Genomic DNA, 26,290 nt, shown 5'->3' with positions numbered 1-26,290 from the left:
ATTGTCGACAATCGGCAACTATAAAAATAAGCAGCGACACTAGAATAATCGTATCTCTTCTTCCCAAATTTTCTATTTTTGTTTACAAGCTGAAGAAAAATTATGGAGAATTTACTGTTCTTCCTTGGTGCATTTTTATGAAGAATCTTGATTATTTTGCTTATTAGCACTACAACTGCAGAACCAGTCGCAACTTCTTTACCAACAAAATTTGTACAGAGTGCAAGCAAAATAACAATTCCATTGTCATAAACACAGGAAATTGGTAGTTCTAATTTCGAATAATAATATTACATTATTACAGGTATATGAAATAAATAATAATAACTAAATAATAACTAAATAATAATAACAATAAATAACCATATATAAAAGGTATTTAATATTTAACAGAATTTAATATTTTCAAAATTAACTTGCATTATACGCGTAATATATACAAACAGTTAACATTTAGTTTATTTGTATGTTCCTGTAAGAAAAGTTACAATTAACGGCAAATCTCTGATTTTCTGTCAACATTCAAATGAAGTTTGCCCAATCGTCGACAAACGTTTCATAACTTTCGATAGATCGATTGCATGATTGCGACATCACATGATGGTGATAGAGAATTTGTTAATTTCATCTGACTCAATACATGAGCCGTTTATTTTGAAAGTGACATAAGTCACTTTTTCAAAAAAATCGAGTTAATGGTAACACTAATTACAATTGAACGGTATCTTTTCATTTTAAAAAAATTTGCAATCAATAAGTTGAGAACTATAGAGATTTGTTCGAGAGAAGTTTTGCTAATTAACGGTATAACAAACATGTTTATTTTGAAAGTGACGTAAGTCGCTGTACTCAGGAAATTAATTGCGGGGCTTAGTGTAAAAGAAATGGAAACGTGTGATAAGTGCGTGTGAAGTATTGTTTTGAATTATTTTCAGTATTTTTAAAAAACTTGTGATCACTGGACTTATTTTTATAAGTGCGAAAGAATAGTGCAGTTTTGTAAATTATATTAGAGTGATGTGGCGGTTACCTCTCCAGACCCGCCAGCAGATGGCTATAAAATGTTTTATAAATTAACTTTAGATGAAAAAGATGAATTTCTAACTTTGGATTTGTCACCAAAAAGAGGAAGACCTAGGCGTTATTCACAAATAGAAATGGATCCGTTACACGCTGGATCTCGTCCTGTTTCTTCAGCAAAATACAAAGACACGATGGACTTGCTTAATTATATAACCCCAATATACCACAGTTATATTAAAAATTTGAAACAAAACACGATTTCCGAGGACTTAATCACTCCTGTTGATGACGAAAATTAAATTGAACTGATGTACTTTCATATAAATTACTTATACTTATGTTTCAAAATGTACTAATTATTTTTGTATTTTATGAATATTAAAATAAAAAATACTTAAATCAAACCTTTATATTAAATATGTTCATGGTATAAATTATTATTATATATGTAATTTATTCAACAATTTGAGTAAATCACTGTCCTTTCAAAACATCACTTCAGTAAAATACGTCGGACAAAATTAATATGTGTCAGTCATTTTTCTAAACTATTTATTTTGAAAGTGGCTTCAGTCACTTTACCGTAATGAAAAGTGGTGATTTTTTAATGTTTATACGAAATTATTTATACTGAGAAAAATATCAGTATCTTCTCGAAAGTTAGCATCCATATTTTTAAACGTGTTAAAACGCAAACCCTTGAATATATCGCCTTAAGAACAAAGTGACTTATGCCACTTTCAAAGTAAACGGCTCAAATGAGTCTTGATTTCTTTCAGCGGAGAAATCCGTATGACACATTTCATTCTTTCGCTGGCAACAAACATGATTTACTAACTGGATCACATCCGTTGGATACTTAACGCGACGGCACCGCGTCAGCAAGTTGATTCATAACAAATCGTTGCTGCGCGTTCGGCGACGGTTCTTCGTCGATGAGCTCGCCGAGATTCATCCGTACGGAATATATATCTCGGTCAAAGATTCACGTCGAAATGGGATCTTTAAAATATGTGGAATCGCGCGCGGCATCAAATAGAATAGAAGATCGCGCTTGAAATCGAACGTTCAACGGTGCGATCAGAGTCGTACTTGTTGATCGGTACGCCGGGCGACTAATGAAAATTTCAAAGCGGAAATATCGAGGCTCTTCCTATGGGCGTGTTAAATTCACTCGACATGCATATTTAAACGGGAAGCCACTCTCCGTTGGAAACGAAAACGCGCTGTTTCCAACTGAAAGTAAAACGAATCGTATCGGCGGGTGATCGTTGGATGCATCCGGAACGCGATCAGTTCACCGTGAATTGCTGTCGAATTTCAGAATTTCTAGACTCTGTGAAGGAGACGCTCTCATTTTCGTGAATGCTTTTCGGAAAATCTGAATGGAGAAAACGTTTCTTACAGCGACTAGAAAATCTTTTGCGGAACAATAACACGATCAATAACTGTTTCATTGTTTTGATCACTTCCAGTACTAATTGAGTTGGAATGTAATGTAATAATATAGTAATATAATAATATAATAGTATGATAGTATAATAGTATAATAATATAATAATATAATAGTATGATAGAATAATAATATAATAGTATGTTAGTATAATAGTATAATAGTATAATAATATAATAATATAAAAACATAACAATATAATTAATATAATTCTATATCACTAGATGGTAAGAAACTACATAAGCAACGTTTCAAATTTTCAAAGTTCAATTTATTTTCATTTCCATGAATTCTGTTATAGAAATATGGGAAGGAAATATAAAAATAAAAAATAAAATATGGAAGATATGAAATTTCTTATGTCGACTAGGAAATTCCTTGTGACGAACCTAAAATAATAACACAGTCAATTTTCTCTTGATATGCACGTTCTCTTGCATTCGACAAGCTTGCATCTAGCATACGGTTAGCAAGATTGGGGGGGGGGGACCGCAAATATGATGAGTAGAATATCAGCGTGAACCAGAAATGACTCCGGCACAGGAGGCCGGCCGCACTGTAGTCGGAGGGGTTGATATTGGCAAGCCGGTAATTATGCACTGACGAAATTACGAAACCGCAACTATTGTAATTTTCAAAATGGTCTACAATATTATCTGACCACGTAACCGTGCATCGTCGTTATTTAGATTGGAGTGGAGTGAGTCACCCTATTGTGACACATAATATGTACTTTGTTTTGTTCACGTGCTTTATTTGCGATGGTTTAAGCAAAATATTATTTTTACCGATATTAATTCACGAAAATTAGTATTATTATTGGCATCTCTTCGTTTAATAATTTCATTAAATCCGAGAGCATATAAGTTGTAAAAACGATATAAAACCATAAATTCTTCTAATGTCTACGCAAGTTCGTGTTTCATCTACTCATTTCTGCCATAAGCGCGTCAAACCTGCAGACTGATAATCAGATTCACGGAGAAACATCAAATAACCGTTTGAACTTTCAATGTTGAAGCAACTTGTAAAGTTGTTTGGCCGAGAACAGAAATAAATTTCATCCACGCCACGCTCTGAAATCGCACGTGGCATCGAACGGAGTATAAATTATGAAAAACGGTGATTATGATCGGTGATTATGATCCTGTTTTCTCTTTTCGTGGAATGGAAACGAAAATTGTGTTGAAAACACAATTTGATACGGATCTGGGAAAAATTGTTGAACGGTGCGACCGATGCTTTCCAGCTTATAGTTTTTTCAAGTTACTTAACAAAAGTTTAGGGATATTCAATTATTAAATGAACTAGCATAAAATTAATGATGAATTGTTATACATACATACGTCACAAAAACGTGCAGAAATGATGGATCCTCGCAGAAAATACTCGATCAAAAAATTGTAAATAATATTATCAAAAATATTATCTAAATTATTTTTATGTTAGCATAAAAATTCAGAAAATTATTATTATCATCCTGTAAAAATATTACATAAAATTAGTATTATTAACAATAATATTAATATTATATTATTAATAATAACAATGCTTTCATCCTTTTATCACGAATAAATTGAGGACTCGGCAAATTTTATTAAATAAGGTTGTGTCTCCTGAAATCGTGTTTCAAGATATCCAGATAGTATTATGCAGAAATTTTATTATTATATTTTTATATATTTATTTACACTGTGAAACAAAACAACGTCAGAAAGACAATTGCTTTAAGTCAAGAAAAAGTAAAAAGCTCTAAAAGAATTGCATTTGCAGCACAAAAATCTAGTCGATTCTTCGAAAACTTGAAAGTCGTGATTTATCATAGTAATCGCCACGTTGATTCGTTAGATTTTCTAAATTACAGTTATCAAAAATTCGCTGTAGAGTACTTGCTTGAAACCTGAACACGAGACCAAGCCTAATCCTGACCAACCTTACCAGGGGATAATTATTGGTATTTATTTTAAATGTTTTTCTCGACGATTCCCGGTCGTGGATCGTTCGATGGACCGTGTCAGCGTTCCGTTAATAAGAAGAAACCCGAGGCAATTCAAGTAGATCATTGTGCAGGATGCGGGCCTTAATTGCGTAACGGGCGTGCTCGCTTTATCCTTCGATACGAGCCAGCCAGGGCGCGCGACGCGACGACAGATGCATTTTTCAAGAAGCTTATCGTCGCTGATGAATCGACGTCGGGCGCCTAACCGTAGCGTCACCGTCTGGACCAGACCTCGCGGAATTATTCAAGTCGAGCATCGCACGACGAAACTGTGGAAAATCTTGCGATCAACCCTTTAACGGGCGAACATTTTCATCTGCAGTAAGCAACGTTAATGAATGTTTGGACACTTTTTAACACGTTCAGCACCGATATCGACCTCTAAAATTCGCACAAAATCGAATGGATGATTGAATGGTTGATTAATGAAAAATTAAAAATGATTCCTTAATTTTATTAAGATTTGCAAGAGGTACGAATGCTGTAGAAGTAATCGATGCCATATAAGTTTGCTTCATAATTTTTGTTTAATCCAATGAAATATTTTAATTTTATGAAAATTTTTGAGGTTTCTCTAGCGCGGTCGTAGAAGTGTTAAGATAATTTAGAGTTATATTAATCTATGGTATTTTTTATATAAAATGTGATTTATATTAAATGTGTTTTTTGTTATTCCAAGTAATTGCAAGATCGGGATAAAGTGTTTTAAACATTGTCTAGTAGCCTGAATCACCAAAAAGAGAATTAATTTGTTAAAAAGTCATTTAGACCAGTTTTAAAAAAAGTTATTACCTTTTAGGTTCTATGAACATTTTTATCTGGTCTAACATAGTCCAAAAAAAATTTTAAGATATCCGAAGCATTATTAAACCGTTTTTTTTAGAATTTTCATGGTCACCTTCAAGTTTTCATATTACAAGAATTACAGGACTGTATTTATTTAGACATCTCGTTATTTTTATTTTTATTCTTTCGATTCAGTCATTTCCTACGAAAGACATAATTCTAACAATTCGTAAAGAAAATATACGACTCCGTTCGTTTTGACCGGCGGTAGGTTTAGTGTTAAAGCGAATTAATAAATAATTTGTGAAAAGAATTTCTCAAAATGTTCTCTGATATTCAATGGCGCCATTTATGAACCGAATGAGTCAGAATCCAACGTGCAAGAAAAAAACCAAGAACAAGATGAATGAATGCGAATTATTCCATTAGGAGGTCAGGCCAGCCTTAATTAATAGCGTATTTTGTGTACGCTAAAAAAACGAGCCCGTTCATGCTCGTCGCGTCAATGGCTGGGTTTCGCGCAGCGTGGAAAACGCTGGACGTGTGTTTACGTAAGAGACTAAGCAACCGTGCATCGCCACATCCGTCATGCGTAAGCGTTCACGGGCAAGAATTCGCTATGAGGATCTCCCCGTGCAGGAAGCTCGCATAAAATTGACTCCGTGACTCGGCCGACCATGTCGTTAGCCATAAGTCCGACTTCATTCACCTGAAATCCACTAAAAAATTTAATGAAATCAACACTTTGCGCTCGAAGACATTTCTTAGATGAGCCGTTTATTTTGAAAGTGGCATAAGTCACTTTGTTTGCGTTTTAATACGTTTAAAAATATGGATGCTAACTTTCGAGAAGATTTACTTGTATTTGTTATCTCAGGATACTGATATTTTTCTCAGTATAAATAATTTCGTATAAACATTAAAAAATCACCACTTTTCATTACGGTAAAGTGACTTAAACCACATTCAAAATAAATAGTTTAGAAAAATGACTGACATATATTAATTTTGTCCGACGTATTTTACCGAAGTGATGTTTTGAAAGGACAGTGATTTACTAAAATTGTTGAATAAATTACATATATAATAATAATTTATACCATGAACATATTTAATATAAAGTTTTGATTTAAGTATTTTTTATTTGAATATTCATAAAATACAAAAATAATTAGTACATTTTGAAACATGATTATAAGTAATTTATATGAAAATACATCAGTTCAATTTAATTTTCGTCGTCAATAGGAGTGATTAAGTCCTCGGAAATCGTGTTTTGTTTCAAATTTTTTAAATAAAAATATAAAATAACTTCCTCTTTTTGGTGACAAATCCAAAGTTAGAAATTCACCTTTTTCATCTAAAGTTAGTTTATAAAACATTTTATAGCCATCTGCTGGCGGGTCTGGAGGTAGCCGCCACATCACTATAATATAATTTGCAAAACTGCACTATTCTTTCGCACTTATAAAAATAAGTCCAGTGATCACAACTTTGTTAAAAATACTGAAAATAATTCAAAACAATACTTCACACGCACTTATCACACGTTTCCGTTTCTTTTACACTAAGCCCCGCAATTAATTTCCTGAGTACAGCGACTTACGTCACTTTCAAAATAAACATGTTTGTTATACCGTTAATTAGCAAAACTTCTCTCGAACAAATCTCAATAGTTCTCAACTTATTGATTGCAAATTTCTTTAAAATGAAAAGATACCGTTCAATTGTAATTAGTGTTACCATTAACTCGATTTTTTTGAAAAAGTGACTTATGCCACTTTCAAAATAAACGGCTCAGATCATTATTAACGACTCGAGCGGTATTTTTCTCTCTTGATGTAGTAATTAACGCTTCGAATAAAATATGAAATGATATAAAATATGAAAATAATTGCACAGTAGCATAAATTGTTAATCTTGAAAGTCCGTACAATTTAGTACAATTTTAGAATTCAGGTATATTTTCTGCAAATTCTCCAATTCATTGGTTTCAATTTGGCTCGTATTATTACCTGCGCAACTGCATAATTTATCGTTTATTTTTCTCATGTTTCACTCCACACATAGATCTTTTAATTAATCTTCTTGGAAAACTCGTAGATACACGTCAATATTGTCAGTAAATAATAAACGCCGCAACCAACTCCTTATGTAATACTTCTTGATCGATTCAACTGCTTCGTCCATTCGCTGAAGCACTAATGTTACGTTGGTTGCGAGATAAACAATTTCTGCAGCACTCGTTTTCTTTTCACGCTCATGGTACGTGTCCTAAAATGTAAACACTGTCGCGTACGTGTTGGAATATGTACGTGCGAACGTATACAGTTTCATTAATCTCTGTGTAATAATACTTCTTCACAGTCATATTCTCCTTTTACCGCTGTGAATTGATCCTTTCCTAGACTCGCATTCACCTTTTTACAAATAAAATTAATCGTAAAATCATAAAATGTCATTCAATTTTTCAATTTTATATGAGTTTTATTACAAACAATTGCGAATAAGTAGATTCTATTTACAGGAAGGCGAACAAGACCTGCGAAAGGGTTAATTTTATTTGTAATCTATTTCCTTAGAAATAGATTAAATAAATTGTACTTCCAGGTAAAATATCATAACTGAACTGCGAATTTTTATGCAAAATAAAAATTTCCTTTCCTCTTACAGCAAGAGGAAATTTTAACAAGTTACACATAAATATAAATAAATCCTCAAATTCTTCTGTCTTTTTGTATTTTTGTATTTTTACCTAGTCATTCTTCTCAAAAATGCATAAAATCTGTAATCTAATCATAACTGAAAGAACTCAAGCTGTATTGCCTGCTTATTTTATCGCATACATTCTGTATACAGGGTGTCCCACAATTATTTTAACAGCCGAAAATGAGGGGTAGCTGAGGTCATTTGAAGTAACTTTTTCCTTTGCGAAAATGCAATCCGCGGCTTTGTTTACGAGTTATTAACGAAAAACACTGGCCAATGAGAGGTGACGGTGCGAGAGAGAGGGTCCGCGAGAGAGTCCGCAGCACGATGCTTTGACAGAAGGTCGGGACGGACTCGAGCCGCGTTCGAAGTATTGAACAAGTCACGAAGCGAGAACTTTCCGGATTTTTTTAACTACATAACAGTGATATTTTTAAGATAAACGCTGTTCACCTTTACTTTAGAACGTCTGAAGAATATTCACTAATTTTTCGGACTCGAAATAATATGTAGTTTAACCGTGACAGTCGTTTTAATTTTCTGGTGTGCATGACACCTTATGTGTACCATATGAAATTTTTATGCAAGGTGTACAGTGAAGATTAACGAATGATTTGCAAAGCTGATTTAATAATAAATAAGGGACGTAAAGGATTTGTTTATTAGAGAGATATGAAAAATATTATCAGTAAGAAACTCACCCATTTAGTTGAGGATGCATTTGCTGGCTGAAATTCATGATGTCGAAGGGCACTGACCTTGTACAACGTACAGCTGATCTTTCACTGCACTGTCACTAAACACTGATCACTTAATTAATCACTGATAATCCGAATCACTTGTGGATATTTAAGAAAGATCACTGAGACTCGTTCGCGGATAATCGTTTATTCGACGCGTTCGTTCGGAAGTCGACGTTTCACTGCCAAAAAATCGAGGCCTCGACCGTGGGCCCTTGTCGTTCGTCTTTCGGCCGTCCGAGGAAATAACACCCGATACTATTTTCTTCGAAGCGCAGGGTACCGCCAAATGAAATAAACAAGATATGCAGAGACGTAAACTGTGTCCGACCCGCTGTCACCCTGCGCTCTTAGAACGTAATTAATGGCCGTGCGAAGAAAATGGTATCGAGTGTCATTTCCTCGGACGGCCGAACGAAGAACAACAAGGACCCACAGTCAAGGCCTGAATTTTTCGGCAGTGAAACGTCGACTTCCGAACGAACGCGTCGAATAAACGATTATCCGCGAACGAGTCTCAGTGATCTTTCTTAAATATCCACAAGTGATTCGGATTATCAGTGATTAAATAACTGATCAGTGTTTGGTGACAGTGCAGTGTAAGTGAACTTCGCAAATAACCATACCGGAGGTTCCACCGACAGTATCCCTCGAATGTTGCGGTCATCGACCTGGGATCAGCTGTTCGTTGTACGAGGTCAGTACGTACGAGTCAGCAAATGCATCCTCAACTAAATGGGTGAGTTTCTTATCGATAATATTTTTCATATTTCTCTAAAAAACAAATCCTTTACGTACCTTAACGCGATTATTTCGAAAAATTAGTGAATATTCTTCAGACGTTCTAAAGTAAAGGTGAACAGCGTTTATCTTAAAAATATCACTGTTATGTAGTTAAAAAAATCCGGAAAGTTCTCGCTTCGTGACTTGTTCAATACTTCGAACGCGGCTCGAGTCCGTCCCGACCTTCTGTCAAAGCATCGTGCTGCGGACTCTCTCGCGGACCCTCTCTCTCGCACCGTCACCTCTCATTGGCCAGTGTTTTTCGTTAATAACTCGTAAACAAAGCCGCGGATTGCATTTTCGCAAAGGAAAAAGTTACTTCAAATGACCTCAGCTACCCCTCATTTTCGGCTGTTAAAATAATTGTGGGACACCCTGTATTATATCCAGCACTCGGATAACACTGTTCGACACGATTTTTGGGTTCCTATAGCTACTATGAAATTCTTGTAGAGCTTCACTCCCTGAACAAGAATTCGAAAACCGAATTGCTCCATCACCCTCAATTTTTTAAATAAACGAACTTTTGTAAAAACCCAAAATTTTCGACAAAAATGAGGTATTGCATGAAAAGTACAAATGTTAGAAAGTTCTAATTGGTGTTGAAAGATAGAGGAGGGTTTCCCGAATATAGTGACATGCAATTTATGAATTGTTCTACGCCATATGTAATTAAATAAATATTTATAATATATATAATTATATATTATAAATATTTATATTATATTAAATTATTATATATTAAATATTAAATTAATTAAAATTATTATTAAATTATATTGAATATTTATATTATAAATATTTAAATATTATATATATACAAAATTAGAACAAAAATCTTTTCGTAAAATATTGCGCAGAAATTGCACACGTCGACACTTTTTGAAACTTTGACATTAATTTATTGCTATTCAGGACCAAAAACAATTCATAAATTGCATGCCACTATATTCGGGAAACTCTCCTCTATCTTTTAACACCAATTAGAACTTTCTAACGTTTGTACTTTCCATGCTATACCGCATTTTTGTCGAAAATTTTGGATTTTTACAGAAGTTCGTTTATTTAAAAAACTGAGGGTGATGGAGCAATTCGGTTCTCGGATTCTTGTTCAGGGAGTGAAGCTCTACAAGAATTTCATAGTGGCTATAGGAACCCAGAAAAAAAGTTTAATTTTGTCGGACAGTGTAATCAATCGTTCAGGCAATTGGAAATTCGGATAATCGACGTTCAGCGGAAAATATAATTTCTCAACGCGGAGACAAGTCGCGTCGCGTACACACGGTCGGCGGCGCGGCCGTCGAAACGTTAAAAAATGACTCATTCGCCGCAAGTGAGACAAGGGTAGACCGCGCAGAAAGTAAAAGGAGCGCCGACAAACAACGGATCTCTCAGTTGGTTGTCGCGCATCAATTATAGAAACGGTACCCGGTTGATTTAACGTGTCCCGCTCGCACAAAGTGACTTACTGCGCGAAATGTAAATACGGTTTTATAGTTCCTCGTGGTTAATGGTCCCTGAGGGGGCGACAAGTCTTCGCCATAGGTTCGCACGTAAAAACACGCAACGGTGTGCCTCGCCGCGGCGGCTTTCGACGGAATGGAAAGAGGGAAAAGAAAGTTTAAGGAGGCTGGCAGAAGTTCGCTCTAAAAATAAATCGCTTGCCAGACAAAAATGTAGTAGGCCTGTGACGCGGCGAAGGTATTCCTCGTATTTCTCTCGTTTTCCTTATTTTTGTTTCCCCGATCGACAATGTCCACTCGTTCCGCTGTTTCGGATTCCGCGACTCGTGCAATCATCAAACTATTCTCGATGATTTCGCGAAGTGTAGTGCAAACTATCAACTACCAGCAAAGTTGGACAAATTTTATATATTTTAAAGAATAAATAAAAATTATGTTACTATTATATTATATATTACCACTACTAATTATATTACTACTACAAATTATATTACTATTTCATTTGCAAATAATAATTATGTTTTCTATTTAATTGGAAAATCACTTAAATAATTCTACAAATAATTTATTATTTCTTATTTGCAAATAAAACACTACTTTTTATTCGAATTTCAACGGAAGATAAATAATAGGTCGTTTCTGCGTTCCTTTCGTTTGTTGTATATTATACAGTGGATATTTCGTACATTAGTTTTGCAAATAAAATGTTATTTTTTAATCGAATTTAGGTGGAAAGCAAGTAATAAGTAAGTTCTGTTTCATTTTTCGGTTGATAAATTTTAATTTTCATTTGTTGTTTATCGAAGAACTCGAATCTTTCTTTGTGATCTCGTGATTCCGGACTATGACGTATGCTCGACGCGTTCTGTTGAATAAATAATAAGCAATTAAATGATAATTAATAAGTAACAACTGAAATTGTATGTATAAATAAGAAACCAATTGCATTGTTTTAAATAAATTATTTAGATCCGCATAAATAATAAGAAATTATTCTTGTCTTTTTATTTAAACTTCCAAATAACGAATAATTTTTATCAAACATCAATCGACGCATTATGTATGAAAGTATGAATTATGCATAGACTTAAACCAAAATATACAAATTAATAATCGGACGGTTATTTGAATTACCATGGAAAATTATAAACCTTTAACAAGATAGTTTTGGACATCTTTTTTCGAAATATATATTATTCTAAATATATATTATATTTCACACGCGTTCACGAAAACATTGGTTAAGATGTTAAAAAAATTGATAAAAAAGTGCAATAAAGCTCGACGACTCGTCGAAAGTCACGTAAGTCAAACATTTAGACGACTTTTAAAAGACAACGCATCGAAATTCCGGATAAACCCAATCAAGGAGTCAATTTCACGTCAATCATGTTACCTACATAGAATTGCGACCGGAATTGCACGGGAGAGAAAAAAATTAATCGGAACGGAACGAATGCCGCTCCGGGTTCAGATAGTACTTATGCTTTGTTGGGAAGATATGATTGCGTTTCCGCGGAATCCGTTATCCTTGATTAATTAAAGATTCTAGGAATCGTTCAGCAGAGCAATCATTCTAAAATGATAAACAGCCGATCTCAGTAAACTTGACTCCAACGAGGTCCCGCAATTCAATCGCGGATAAATGATATCTGGATGACCTTTTTTTCTCAAACCTGAAGCTACCAAAAATAGGCATGCTAGTAACAAATGCAATGAAGCCAATATGAAGATTCCGCGCGCAAAATTGATTTTTCCTTTCTCGGCGAGGTTTTAAATTGCTGTTATTGCGGTAGGATTGTCTCGAATCCAGTAGAATGAAAATTAAATATCATATTCATATTTCAAAGCTAGCTATCGTAAATTCTCTCCAATCGTTCTTCAGTTTGGAAACAAATATGGACAATTTGGAAAGAGGAGATATAAAAAAATCTATTGGATTGGCAACTAAGTAATTGCCGATTTCAGTTATAGATGTCTCTCACTCCCATTTTTATGATATCCGTAAATATTATATTATAAAATTATTATTATTATTATTATGTTATTTTTTATTGTCCGCGAATGTTAGCAACTGGACAAATTGAATGCAGCGGTCAAGGAAAAGCGATCAGAATTGGTCAATCGTAAAGGTGTCATTTTCCAGCAGGACAATGCTAGGCCGCACACGTCTTTGTCCACTCGGCAAAAATTGATGGATATTGATTGGGAATTGATGTTACACCCACCATATAGCCCTGATCTCGCGCCATCGGATTACCACCTATTTCGATCCCTGGACAACTCCCTTTGTGATAAAACTTTGAATGATGATGACGCTGTAAAATCTCACTTAACTCAGTTTTTAGCCGAAAAGGATCAGACTTTCTACGAGCGTGGAATTTTCAAGTTGCCATTCAAATGGAACATCCTGTGATGTTAAACATTGGTCAAGTTAAATATTGGTATCAGCACAATTTGCGACCCGGTTTACTTGCACGGTTAAATCGAAACGGAGGGCGTTCCATTTCCCTTTCTTTTTTAAAACCGCGCGTCCGAAGACAGGCATCATCCGACGGGTCCGGCTAGACCGTCCGCATTCAAGGCTCTCTGACACAACCTTTGCTTCCTTTCTCTGCGACTCGTGTCGTCTCGTGTCACTCGTTCCGCGTCTAGCGCACGAAAACACTCGCACCGGACGGGCGGCGACAGAGAACTGGCAGCAGACCTCTTTCGAAACTGTGCTCGAACCTCTTGTCATTTATATTTCGCCGCGCTCTTTGTGCCGCGCGTTTCGCGGAACATCGGACCGTCATCTATGCCCACCGGAATCCAATTAATATGACACATTAGCACCGCGTTTCGTGGACGTTGATTTTCATCGTTTTACGAGTCGCAATCGTTTTAAGCTCCAGCAACTGCGCGCGCCGATTTTAACCCTTTGCATTTGAACGTTTTATGCCAAGCCTAAGATTGCTTTCTTAATCGCTTTTTTCCTGATCATGATTATTTTTTATTTATTTATTTTTAATTACAGTACATGATTACGTTATGCGAAATTTTTTATCTAGTATTACTGGATTTGCAATATAAATGCAAATATGTAATACATTTTCCATCATAATACGTAAACAAATATGTAATGCGTGTATCAACATAATGAATAAACGGGTAACACATATTCTATGTACATACATACGTACATAACTGACACATATTTGAACGTAATACATAAACAAGTAACGAATATTTCAATGTAATAATAAATAATAAGAAATTATGTACGAAAATATTTGCAAAAATCAAACATCGATAAAATATTGTTCACAAAATATTTAAAAGTATTCAATCCGAAAGCTTTTCGGATGTGCTTCAATCCATTGTTAATATGCACACATAGAAGGTTGCAAAATTTTTCGAAACCATTTCGTAAACTTCTTCTGTGCAATCGTTTAAATGAAATGTGTTCTGTATCGAACGAAACACATCCATTTTTTTATCATTGGATGACGAACGAACCTATTTCTGAGGAATGTGCCGATTTGTCCTCGACCGCGCATCTACAAAACCATAATTACAATTACAAATGCAGGCTGCTGCAAGAAAATTTTGTATAATAATGTCGAGGACTGTTCACAAGAAATAGTTTTCCGTAGGAATCCCAATACACATGTTTTACCGTTTCCGAGAAAAATTAGGTTGAAGAGAATCAAACGTATACAATAATAGGTCCTCAACGGTGTGTAACTTCGAGAGACAATAAAACCGAATATACGATAAGTAATTAAACCATTTCACAATCAAAATAACAAGCTCGAATTTTTATCTTTGAGTATCGTCGAAATTAAAGAGTCAGGCTGCTTGGTTTCCCCACCTAAGAAAGCATAACACTTAGCACACCGAACCATTCTGGATGTTGGCTACCAGCTACGCAGCGCCACTTCTCGGCAGAAACGGACATTTACGGACCTTTGTATTATTTAGTATGGTTTTGGAACTAACATATTATAATGATATTGGACTTATTATATGAATTGGCTGAAATCGAGAAATTTGCAAAAAAATCAATATTTTATTTTTTATAATTTTGTTATTGTTTGTTTTATAATTTTGTTTGGTTGTTGTAATCGCTATCTTTGCGAACTCTTTCTCTCGTCGCCTTGTTGCTTGGACGATATCACTATCACTGCTATCAAAACGATAGATTAACTGTAGAAGAAAACCTTCTACAGTTAGAGTCTTTCTAACATATCTGTATAAACGTCTATCTGGAGCTCATCTTCGCTACTGCTTGTGTCATGAGACTCATTCGTGTTTGAACATTTTGCCATTGTTCTAATAAAAAATATGAATAAATACATAGGTTGAAAATTTCTAATTGTTATTACTAACTCACAAGATGATATTTACCAAACAAACTTTTACCAAACAATTTATTTACCAAGAGAAGAATCACTTTTCCGATTTTCTCACTCGTTAGATCTATCTATATCGCTCGACGCTTCCAACCAGACTGAGTTCAGCTTTGAAAATCTTTTCCTCCAGATTTTATGATTATAAATCTCACTATACAGTGCGTGCTATGTTCGCATACCGACCTTTCTTCTACAAACTTGCCGTATCGCTCTTTTCAAATGGCGCCTTTGAAGTGCTCGGACCGTCCTGAGCACGCCTCTCCCATTCTCGTGAAAACCCGCTGACATTTCTTGTATATAGCTTAGTAATTTTATTATATTTTGATTTGATTTCTTGTGCCATTTCAAGAGAAAACCTCAGGGAAACATGCATGTCTCAAAATGTTGCGCTGAAATAACTGAATTCCCGTGATCACTAATAAACTTTGCTAGAATTACGATGTCCCACGAGAGGGGGCAGCGGAGTGCAAAGGGTTAATCATCAATAGCACATTAAAGCTGAAACCTGAATTATTGTTCCAGATTTTAAAAATTTTCTTTCGAGTCTAGGACAATGAAAAAAAATGAAAACCAATGAATTTAAAGACCCAGGTCGCCGGCCGCGGTAATAAAAAATACCTTAACGGCTCGCAGTTGTCTGGGAATTCGCATTCTGTGGCTCAAATTATTTCAGCGTCGTTTCAATGTTTTAGGTTATAGTATAGCAGGTCGTTGAACTCGTCTCGGCTAGGATACTTGCACAAGGATCCGCAGTCCATTTACAATAGTTTTCAAGAATGCGTACTGGCATAGATATACAGTTGCCGGAGGTGAACAGAACAATGAAAACGGAGCACGGAACGTATTTTCCTTAATATATCGGTAGAATAGCTAGAATCTCGGAAATTCCTGTTATCGCCGACGATAAAATGTAATTAAAGAAATGACTCGAGTTGTTGGCGTGAATAATCCGGAACGCTCGCCGCAAGATTTCCGGATATTTCTCGAGCAATTTACTGGAAGCACCGGAACTAAACCTGGGAGGAAGCCGTATGCTTTCACCGGCATACCGAGAATCCCTCGATTATCCTCTTAATTTATGAATCACTCGCGAGAAGCGATTTGCAAATAAACGTCGCGTACAATAACTTCGATTCGATGAAATCGCAAACGCAGCGTTTCATATCGTGCGGATAAATGGCAAAATTGTTCAAAATTATTCATAAAAAAAGTGAAATTCAACGAAATAGTTATCGAGGTTTTTATAAGAAACCCTACGGTTTTTTTTTGTTTACGTTCTGAAAAAAAAACTGTAAGTTGTGTTGCTGCCGAATTCTTCTCAGCATCCCCTAAACGATGGGTACAAAAAAATCTACAAAAAATAGGTATAAAAAACCTATAAAAAAATTGAGAGTAACCTTGACGATTCCGGCGAAGAAAAGGGTTAGCAAAAACTTTGGTACAATCATATTTAAAGGCTCTCCTTAAACAATGTTATTTTAGTGCAAGAAGTTTCGAATCGAGTCATTAGGAATAGAATAAATTAAGCTGATCACGTTGCATGGTTCACCCTGTATAGAACGAAAAGTTTATCACAAATGTATTCAAAGAAACTGGTCCCAAATTAATAAAACTCGCAATACTTCATTCCACCAGCGCGCAGCGACGGAGTTTCAGCCGCTTGGCAGTTTCTTAGGCCGTTAATTAACTATTACGCGCACAACCGGCGAGAAACTTACACTTTGTCGACGATGTCAACCCTTTCACTTACCGGAACTCGATGATGGATCTTTATGCAAATCTTAATTTTCATAGATTATTCGAGAAAAACCAGATTTAAGGATTGATTACAATTAATCGATTAGAAAATTTCTTATGGCAAAAGTAATGTTGAAATGTTATTAATTTTTGTTAATATACAGATTCTTTTGTGTCCCAAAAATCCGTGGATATCATAAGTGCATAATGTAGTATTAAAAATATTTTCTTATAATATTCTATTCTATAAATCTATAAATTCTAGGACAATAGAGTATTCAATTTGTTGTTCTGGCAGAACGTTATATTAATTGCAAATATTATTTTATTTCCACAATATGTGTATCTATAATGTAGAGATGTATAATAGAAATATAATATAATCTCCAATATAGTGTATAATTTATCCTATAATAATCTTAAATATTGATGATACTAGATTAGTGTTTTATATTGATAAAAAATCAATTAGTAACGATCATGTTTCACGGATTTTACTTACATGACGTTGGATTACATTTTTTGACCGTTAAAAATATCGAACATTTTATGATTTGGGATTGTCGTCTGCACGACAAATTGTTACTGTAACCTTAATTATACAGAGCAAAGTCGCCTTAAAGCAGTCAATATCTACACAATTATTTAAATACAAATATTGTGAGGTCGTACGAAACAAATTTGACCTTCATTTGCCCTGTACGCGTCCACTTACAGAAAAATGAATTATGTCATCTCGTGTCCCCCTCGAAACCATTTAATTTCTATGGGAAACATTTTTCATGCGGTGTGTAATTAACGAGTTATTTTCATTTATAGATGAAAATCGAACACCCTCTATATGTATAGTTGCTTATGCAACAATGCTAACATTACATAACAATGTGTATACTATATTTGTGAACACAGATATTAGATTATACACTAACATTATATTATTCGCTATCTACATAAATACATGTTACACAATTCCAAATGTTTAGTCATGTAATGTAGGTTTATTTGTTAAAAAAAAAGAACGATGAGCAGACTGCGCTGACATAAACGTTAATGAGTTCAGTGAGAAAGAACTGTTCCATAAGAAGTTGTTCCATAATTTATTGAATTATGGCCGTTCGTATGGCATTATGGCCTTCGACTTGAACACGTACGTTATCACAAATTTTCGCTGCCTACCTTCATTATTAAATTATTGTATTAAATGTGACGCACGTCTTATACAATAAAATATTAAAATTATTCAACGTAGACAAGTCATGGAAAATCCTTGAATACAATGCTACATACTATGAGCGTAAATAACGTTGCGTATAAGATTTACAATGACTACAGTAATGTCTCCCTAATTGTCGCCGATACGATTGTTCGAGCCTTGCGACTCGTTTTTTATAATCGTTGACAATCGGTAACTATAAAGACTAACTGCAAGGCTCGAATAATCGTATCTCGTCCTCCCAAATTGTCCACTTTTGTGCACAATCCGAGCGTCAATTAGGGAGACTTTATCGTATCTTTTTGTACGCCACTAAAACGTAGCGTATAATATGAGCCGTTTATTTTGAAAGTGGCATAAGTCACTTTTTCAAAAAAATCGAGTTAATGGTAACACTAATTACAATTGAACGGTATCTTTTCATTTTAAACAAATTTGCAATCAATAAGTTGAGAACTATTGAGATTTGTTCGAGAGAAGTTTTGCTAATTAACGGTATAACAAACATGTTTATTTTGAAAGTGGCGTAAGTCGCTGTACTCAGGAAATTAATTGCGCGGCTTAGTGTAAAGGAAATCGAAACGTGTGATAAGTGTGTGTGAAGTATTGTTTTGAATTATTTTCGGTATTTTTAAAAAAGTTGTGATCACTGGACTTATTTTTATAAGTGCGAAAGAATAGTGCAGTTTTGTAAATTATATTATAGTGATGTGGCGGCTACCTCCAGACCTGCCAGCAGATGGCTATAAAATGTTTTATAAACTAACTTTAGATGAAAAAGATGAATTTCTAACTTTGGATTTGTCATCAAAAAGAGGAAGACCTAGGCGTTGTTCATAAATAGAAATGGATCCGTTATACGCTGGATCTCGTCCTGTTTCTTCAGCAAAATACAAAGACATGATGGACTTGCTTAATTATATACCCCCAATATGCCACAGTTATTTAAAAAATTTGAAACAAAACACGATTTCCGAGGACTTAATCACTCCTATTGATGACGAAAATTAAATTGAACCGATGTATTTTCATATAAATTACTTATACTTATGTTTCAAAATGTACTAATTATTTTTGTATTTTATGAATATTAAAATAAAAAATACTTAAATCAAACCTTTATATTAAATATGTTCATGGTATAGATTATTATTATATATGTAATTTATTCAACAATTTTAGTAAATCACTGTCCTTTCAAAACATCACTTCAGTGAAAATACGTCGGACAAAATTAATATATGTCAGTCATTTTTCTAAACTATTTATTTTGAATGTGGCTTAAGTCACTTTACCGTAATGAAAAGTGGTGATTTTTTAATGTTTATACGAAATTATTTATACTGAGGAAAATATCAGTATCCTGAGATAACAAATACAAGTAAATCTTCTCGAAAGTTAGCATCCATATTTTTAAACGTGTTAAAACGCAAATCCTTGAATATATCGACTTAAGAACAAAGTGACTTATGCCACTTTCAAAATAAACGGCTCATATTGCGGTGGTAATGAGCATGTGAAAGGGACTGTTAGAAAACTGTTCGGTAGACGAAGTGTCCAAATCGAAATGGCTCGTATCTGAAACTCGTGATCGAAGATATCAGAAACTGGTCGACTTTTGCCAAAAAGTCTTGCCGGGCTCGTCGCGCGGAGCTTTCTCCGATATTCGCGCTTGGTAGATAACACGGGCGCAACAGAACGATTTCGCAATCGCTTTAACAATAAAAACGGCGCATTTAAAATTCCGTTGGGGCAACGAGAACGCCGCCGTTGAAGCGTACACGCTCGACCCAGATATCTTTTTCCTCGGTGCACGACTCTCTCGATACACCTGTGCAACGGACAAAACCTGCGCCGGCACATCGACACACGATGCATCGACGGAACAGGCCAACACTATCGCAACACGCTCCGTTGATTATGGGCTACGCTTTGCCCGTCGTCGCATAATACACATTAAAGATTGCCTCTGCCATCGCGCTCTATCCCCGGATCCGACGTGTCCTCCCTTGTCGAACTGAAACGGAACGCGTTAAGGTTTGCTCACACTGTGCGAAAGTGCGTAAAATGCGGTCGGAATTCAATGCCGGAAAATGATACAGTAGAACGACGATTGTTTGAACTAACTGGGAGACAAATTTATTCGGAATACAATTCGAACAGATCTGGGCTATTCGAAATGAAAATAAGAAATAACTATTTGAAATAGTTCACGTCGAAAAGCATTATTTTGAACGCTGTTATTTGAAAGTAAAAATGATATCGATCCATTTGAACTGATAGCAATTTCAAATAATGAATTATTTGGTTACTTTTTATTTCAAATATGACAACAGAAGTAATTCTCAAGATGATGTATAACAAGAAAATTTAATCTAATATTGTCGTGAAAGAAAACAATTGTTCCGCTGTTGCGGAAGATGAAAGAGGGGTGTTATTCTTCAGAAACATGTTTCTTATTATCGGATAATCGTCTAACATCGTCGTGTCGGGACTTTTGTCTTGCAGAAATGTCACTGAACATGTCAGTAATCTCAAATAATTATTGCAAATAATTCTAGAATAAAATAACGTGTTTATTTAGAATAATACAGTAGAGACTCCCTTATTTTCACGATATTCTGGTATCCGAACGTTCCATTATCTAATCATTGTATTATTTCGATACGTTAACTCTTAATAGAGAACTTGAATAAAATTTTTTTAGATGTGATATCAGAATATTACGAAAATAAATCTTTGGGTAAGAGAGTTTTGTACTTCAAATAATGTCATTTCAGACGTGCCCAGATTAAAGCGAGCTTTGTGAATGAAACAACAATTGTGTTCTGATTAAATGGATAACGCTTGACTGTCGACAGCCTAAAAAATTGCGTAAACTAAAGAATGCTATTTAATTAAATTAAAATTCCAAAGTAATGTTGTACGATATCAATCACATTTTCGACACACTTACGTTCTGCGAATCTTAATAAAATTATAATAGATAGAAAATTATAATAGATTCGCGTACAAATTAGCATTCAAATCTCATTTACATAGCGGAGCTATGTAAACGAATTATTAAACCTTTGCACTCGAGTGGCGACTCTGAGACGTCGCTAAAAATTGCTACACTGTTTTAAAAGAATTGTCACATTATTAAATTTGTCTGTATTCGATAAATTGTCAAATAATAGAGAGAAGTTTTTTCCATCAGCATACGTATTCAATTTCAAATGTATAAAATAAAAACGTTGGTATCAAATTTAAATGCTGTAGGTCGAAACAAATGGCTTCATTTTGGAATGAAAATAGTCTCGATTGCAAAGGGTTAAATCGTCAGTCATTACGTTCGTCAAATAATATCGGCACTCGTAGTTTCTCATTGGCCGATTTTTGTCTACTACTCTCTTTGCTGACTATGTTAATTTTCCAATTTTCCAATTCACGATTGCTTTCAATCTCGCACGCATTATAATCCGTAAAATTGCTAATTCATTAAACGCATACGATGTAATGTACCAAAGTGTAGCAGCAGTCTTTGCAATTAAACATCTTAGAAAACCTCGAAGATTCCCACGTCGTTCTCCTCGGCAAGCAACAAACGCATTAGCAAATTCTTTCGGTAATGTCTCTTGATTGGTTCAACGACTGATCGGTCCATTGGCTGAAGCACCGACGTTACATCTCAATGTAACCTTTTAAAGCGAAGAATTTCAACATGATCTGTTGTTCGTTCCGTAGATCATTATTCCCATTAAATTGAGTATTATATCATTTTTAATGGAAAATCCAGTAAAACGAAATCGACGATTATTATTTGCGACGATTATAATTATACAACATCGCGATGATTTCGCGACAATTTCGTTCCATTACACGGAGTATTAAAACATCGCGCTGCGCATTGCACGAGGACAGCTCTGTTTAGTGTCGTTCACCCTATTTCAAGGCGGGTTAACCCTTTGCATTCCACGCTGCCGGCAGTGGCAGCGGCACGCCTTTCGTTGTTTTATCGGCAATGCTCGTAATTGGAATGGCCGGGATTGAAACCCTATCAGAAATTGAATTAACGCTAAACCCAGCACGGTCAAATGGCCGATTCTTTGTCACATAATTATTGGAATTATGAGAAGTCTTTCCCATGGGACATTATTAAATAATTATATAAACACGGGCTAGCATCGAATCTGTGCAGAATCGAATCATCTTTCCAGCACTGTAAAGCAACGCGCATCGATTAATTTTAACTAAAAAAGCGTTGTCTTCAACAGACGAACTATATCGATTCCCTTTTTCTTGACAGAGCGAGGAAGCTTCTCATTAATTTGTAAATTTCAGAGAATAGGATTTCTAACGGAATAATTTCTAATAGAAATTAAACGATTGATAGAATCGCTTAATAATTTCGCGGAACAGAAAAATGAGGAATTAACGCAGTTTCGTGTCATTATTGTTGCTTGCGAGCCATACAAAAACTTTGCATTTTCCATGAAGGTTCACAATATAGCTGTAACATCCTCGCATTCGCATCGTGAAACGGATAAAAGCCAATTCGGAATTACTTAGTCATCCATCAGCCAAAGTATTCACACCGCAACAAAGAGCAGGAGGAAACAAAGGAAATGGAGCATAAGTGTGCTATGTGTGTGTGTGTAGACGTGATGGTGTAAATGGACAGGAATGCCGATCGGCCATGTAACGCTCGCGTGTGAACAGGTATCAATCGTTCATCGATGCCACGACGACAGACAGTGACGTTCACCTATACTCGTATATAAATCAAATTTTCAACTTTCTATTCACACTTATCTACGTTCGCGTACTCGTGCGTGCGGCGATGCGACGCGTACTCGCGTCCTGCGTTTATGAAAGAATGAAAAACAGGCTAAATAATAGCAGAGCGTTCGCCGTTTTATTATTATCGATCGAGGTCAAGGAATTACACGAATTAGCAATAACAAAAACTGACCTCCCGCTTTTCTCTGGCGAGTATAAATCTTTGGTAAATGTTTACACCAGAGATAGATCGTTGTCTTTAATGCGTTGATTGCCGAACAATTGTCCTTGCAAACAATAAAATAACAGTAATTTAGTCGTTGTATTCGAAGCTCCATAATTAAAACTTGCGGAAGAGATTAATTCTTTAATTTCCTAAAATCTACGATATTTCAAAATGGCTTCTTAAATTATTCTGATGATCAACTGTGAACTGGAGCACGCTCGAAAGAGTCATCGTTAAAACATTAAAACCAACAGGAAATTCTGCACAGATAACTCATGCACTAAATAACTAGGCTGCATATCTCTATGCAAAATAACACTTTTCCAAGACGATTGTAAGAAACAGAAATTAAATCAAGACGAATTGTTTCTCTTAATAATTTTGATGAATCGAAGATAGCGTAGCAATATTATTAAAATTCTTTTAACGTCTTCGGAATTTTAGATTTCGGCTAGCCATATTTTGGTAGAATAACGAACAGAATTTTGTTCGTACAATTTATTCGAAATATCCGTGCGAATCATATTTTATTCGAAGAATTTATTCGATATATTTAGCGAATCGAATATTAAAGAAAATAAATATTCTAGTAAATCTTTTGTTCGTTACATATCGTCAAAATTGCCTATTAATCAATTATAAGGCTGAGATAAGTGAAACTGTTGATTAAAGAGCAAAACTGTAAATCCATTAATATATCTCAAATGTTATCCGAATTAAACTTTATTCGAATAATTTATTATACTCGAAATGCTATTCGAATAAATCCGAATTAAACTCGATTCGAATAATTTATTATACTCGCAATGCTATTCAGAATATTATTCTGAATAATAATAATAATAATAATAATAATAATTCATTAATATAATAATGATAATTATAAATAATAATTATATTATTATTCAATCAATAATCTAATAATTATATAATCTCTAATAATTATTCATTCGAATAATTTATTATACTCGAAATGCTATTCGGATGAATCCGATGAATTTGTTCGAAACGTTGCTTGAATAAAATTTCATGCGAAGAATTTATTCGAACAATGCCCAACCATGCCCGCTTAACAACATTAATTAGATTCCGTGGAAACGTTTTTCCTCAATTTTGTCCATTCTCCCGGTGAAATTGATCATCGCGCGCTGGATCGCTGAAATGTCATGCTGTGCCCTGGCACGGAAAGCACAGACGTCTTCGTTGCACGAGCCGTTTGGCAATGTGTGGTGGTGCACGTGACACGCTGAAAAAAGAAGAGCAGATGAAAAATTAACATCCGCGGAGAAGATAGCGGGCTTATCGGCAGCATGGGAGACGAGCGGCATCAGTCGCGTTTCGTCTGTCGATTCGCCTAGACGGAACAACGCGATGTACTGTACATACGTGCATGTAGATCTAACGATCGATGCATATTGATCGCGCGCGCGCCGATTGTACCGTAAAGTGTCACCTCGTTGTTAGGCTTGTGGATTCGATGTATTTATGGCATACGCAGAACGTAGTTTCCGTGACCGTAAGGAAAAACTTCGCATTTCGCTTTATCAATTTCGAAATACCGTTCAAAGTTCTCAACGCTAATTCTTCTTACCGGCGACGTCTCCTCGTTCGCTCTTTGTTGCATCAATGTTGTTTTTCGTTCGCGTCGTGTTTTCTTGATCATTCTATGGTCTTATAATTATTCTGAATGATAATGGACGGGATAATAATAATCGAAGCGCATTTTAGGCTATGCATAATTCCGCCTCTTCATAGCGTAGTTACGTTGTCGTTGTGTCGAGGAAGAAAAGCGTTGTTCCTTAATCTACTGCACTAAAACTTCGCGTCAGACTCTTTATTAAGATATCGAAGAAAATCTGCTAACTATCGATGATATTCGTACCTTTGAAATTAAAGTAAGAGTATAGTTTCCAAGTATAGCAATCATGGGTGCTAAAATATAACACAGTTTGTAGCAATATGGCTACTAGAAGCAGTAAAGAGAAAGAATTATTCATTGGATTAAGAAGGGGATGAAAAGTTTCCAAATGGTAAAATGTTTAAAACAGATTTGATTTTAAAGCAAGTGAAAAGTTTTTTTGATTAAATGTTTAAGACAGATTTATATAGAGATAAACAGATTTCGATGGGCGCCTAATTAGTAACAAATTAAAATTGTTGCATGGAGATTCTGTAAATATATCGGGAGATAAGCAAAAGAATTTGTTAAGTACGTTATTGGTTATTGATCCTGATGTTACGTCGTTTTGCAGTCATTTATTGAACGAATTAAAAATAAGATACGCTGACACAGATTCAAGATAATATGATGCAGAGAAGAGGACAAATTATTTTTTATCTTTCCTCGTTCGTTTGCGGTCGCGTATTGTTTCGAATGAAATTATAGTTGGTACTAAACTATATCGTCCTATTCCAGAGAATTAAAATAATAAATAAGCAATAAAATAATAAACAATTGTTTAAACGAAACTTGAGAAACTGTAGCTTTTTACGAGAGATCGGAAAGGAAGCTTGTTCTTGAAATATACCAATTGTTTATAAAAGCTGCTACTACACATGTATGAATTTTACATGAAAATTGTTTTCTCACTTCGTATCGATAGTAACAATAATATTTCATGGTTTCATGAAATCATACATACAACAATCTGCCGATTAGCGATCGTATTTAACTGACATATCCGAGTAATCACGAGTATAAAAAATGATACACGGTCCCTAAGAAACTCATAAAAAAAAAAGGCGGTGTCGTACGTGTCGTATCGTCGATGATGATGCGTAAACGCCGGCAGACTGTTTAACCACTCATCTGCATCGATCTGTTCTTAAGATCAATTTTGTATGCGTTTCTATCGATCACCCTGGGTGCAGTTTTTTCGGGCAGGTTGTTTTAAAATTATTCTAAAATGTGCGAAATTTATGAATATATTTCGCAAGCCTATAAAATAACCTAAATCGTAGGAGAAGTATTTTTGTTGCAAGATGTAAAAATTGCCATTTCCT

At 34.9% G+C, this 26,290-nt stretch overlaps 1 protein-coding gene and 1 long non-coding RNA gene across 17 annotated transcripts in view; one reads left to right on the top strand and one right to left on the bottom strand.

Moving 5' to 3' along the window:
* The window catches only part of LOC117218896 (rap guanine nucleotide exchange factor 2), a 470,857-nt gene that overhangs the window by 396,845 nt on the left and 47,722 nt on the right, over positions 1-26,290 (top strand). For 3 of the 16 annotated variants that reach the window (XM_033467630.2, XM_033467629.2, XM_033467628.2), the window contains exon 1: positions 24,640-24,803. The exons of the other annotated variants lie outside the window; for them this stretch is intronic. In XM_033467630.2, coding sequence (XP_033323521.2) covers positions 24,696-24,803 — 108 coding nt within the window. In that variant the 5' untranslated portion in view covers positions 24,640-24,695. Of the gene's footprint in view, positions 1-24,639; positions 24,804-26,290 lie in introns of those variants that run through there. 16 annotated transcript variants of the gene reach the window in all.
* Positions 4,116-8,081, bottom strand: LOC117218900 (uncharacterized). Its single transcript, XR_004489911.2, has 2 exons — positions 7,277-8,081; positions 4,116-5,980 (listed from the first exon to the last, which is right to left on the bottom strand). It is a non-coding gene; the product is annotated as an uncharacterized LOC117218900 (long non-coding RNA).

The sequence above is a fragment of the Megalopta genalis genome, unplaced genomic scaffold, assembly GCF_051020955.1.
Source record: "Megalopta genalis isolate 19385.01 unplaced genomic scaffold, iyMegGena1_principal scaffold0020, whole genome shotgun sequence".
Lineage (NCBI taxonomy): Eukaryota > Metazoa > Arthropoda > Insecta > Hymenoptera > Halictidae > Megalopta > Megalopta genalis.
This window is presented reverse-complemented; position numbering and strand designations above follow the sequence as displayed.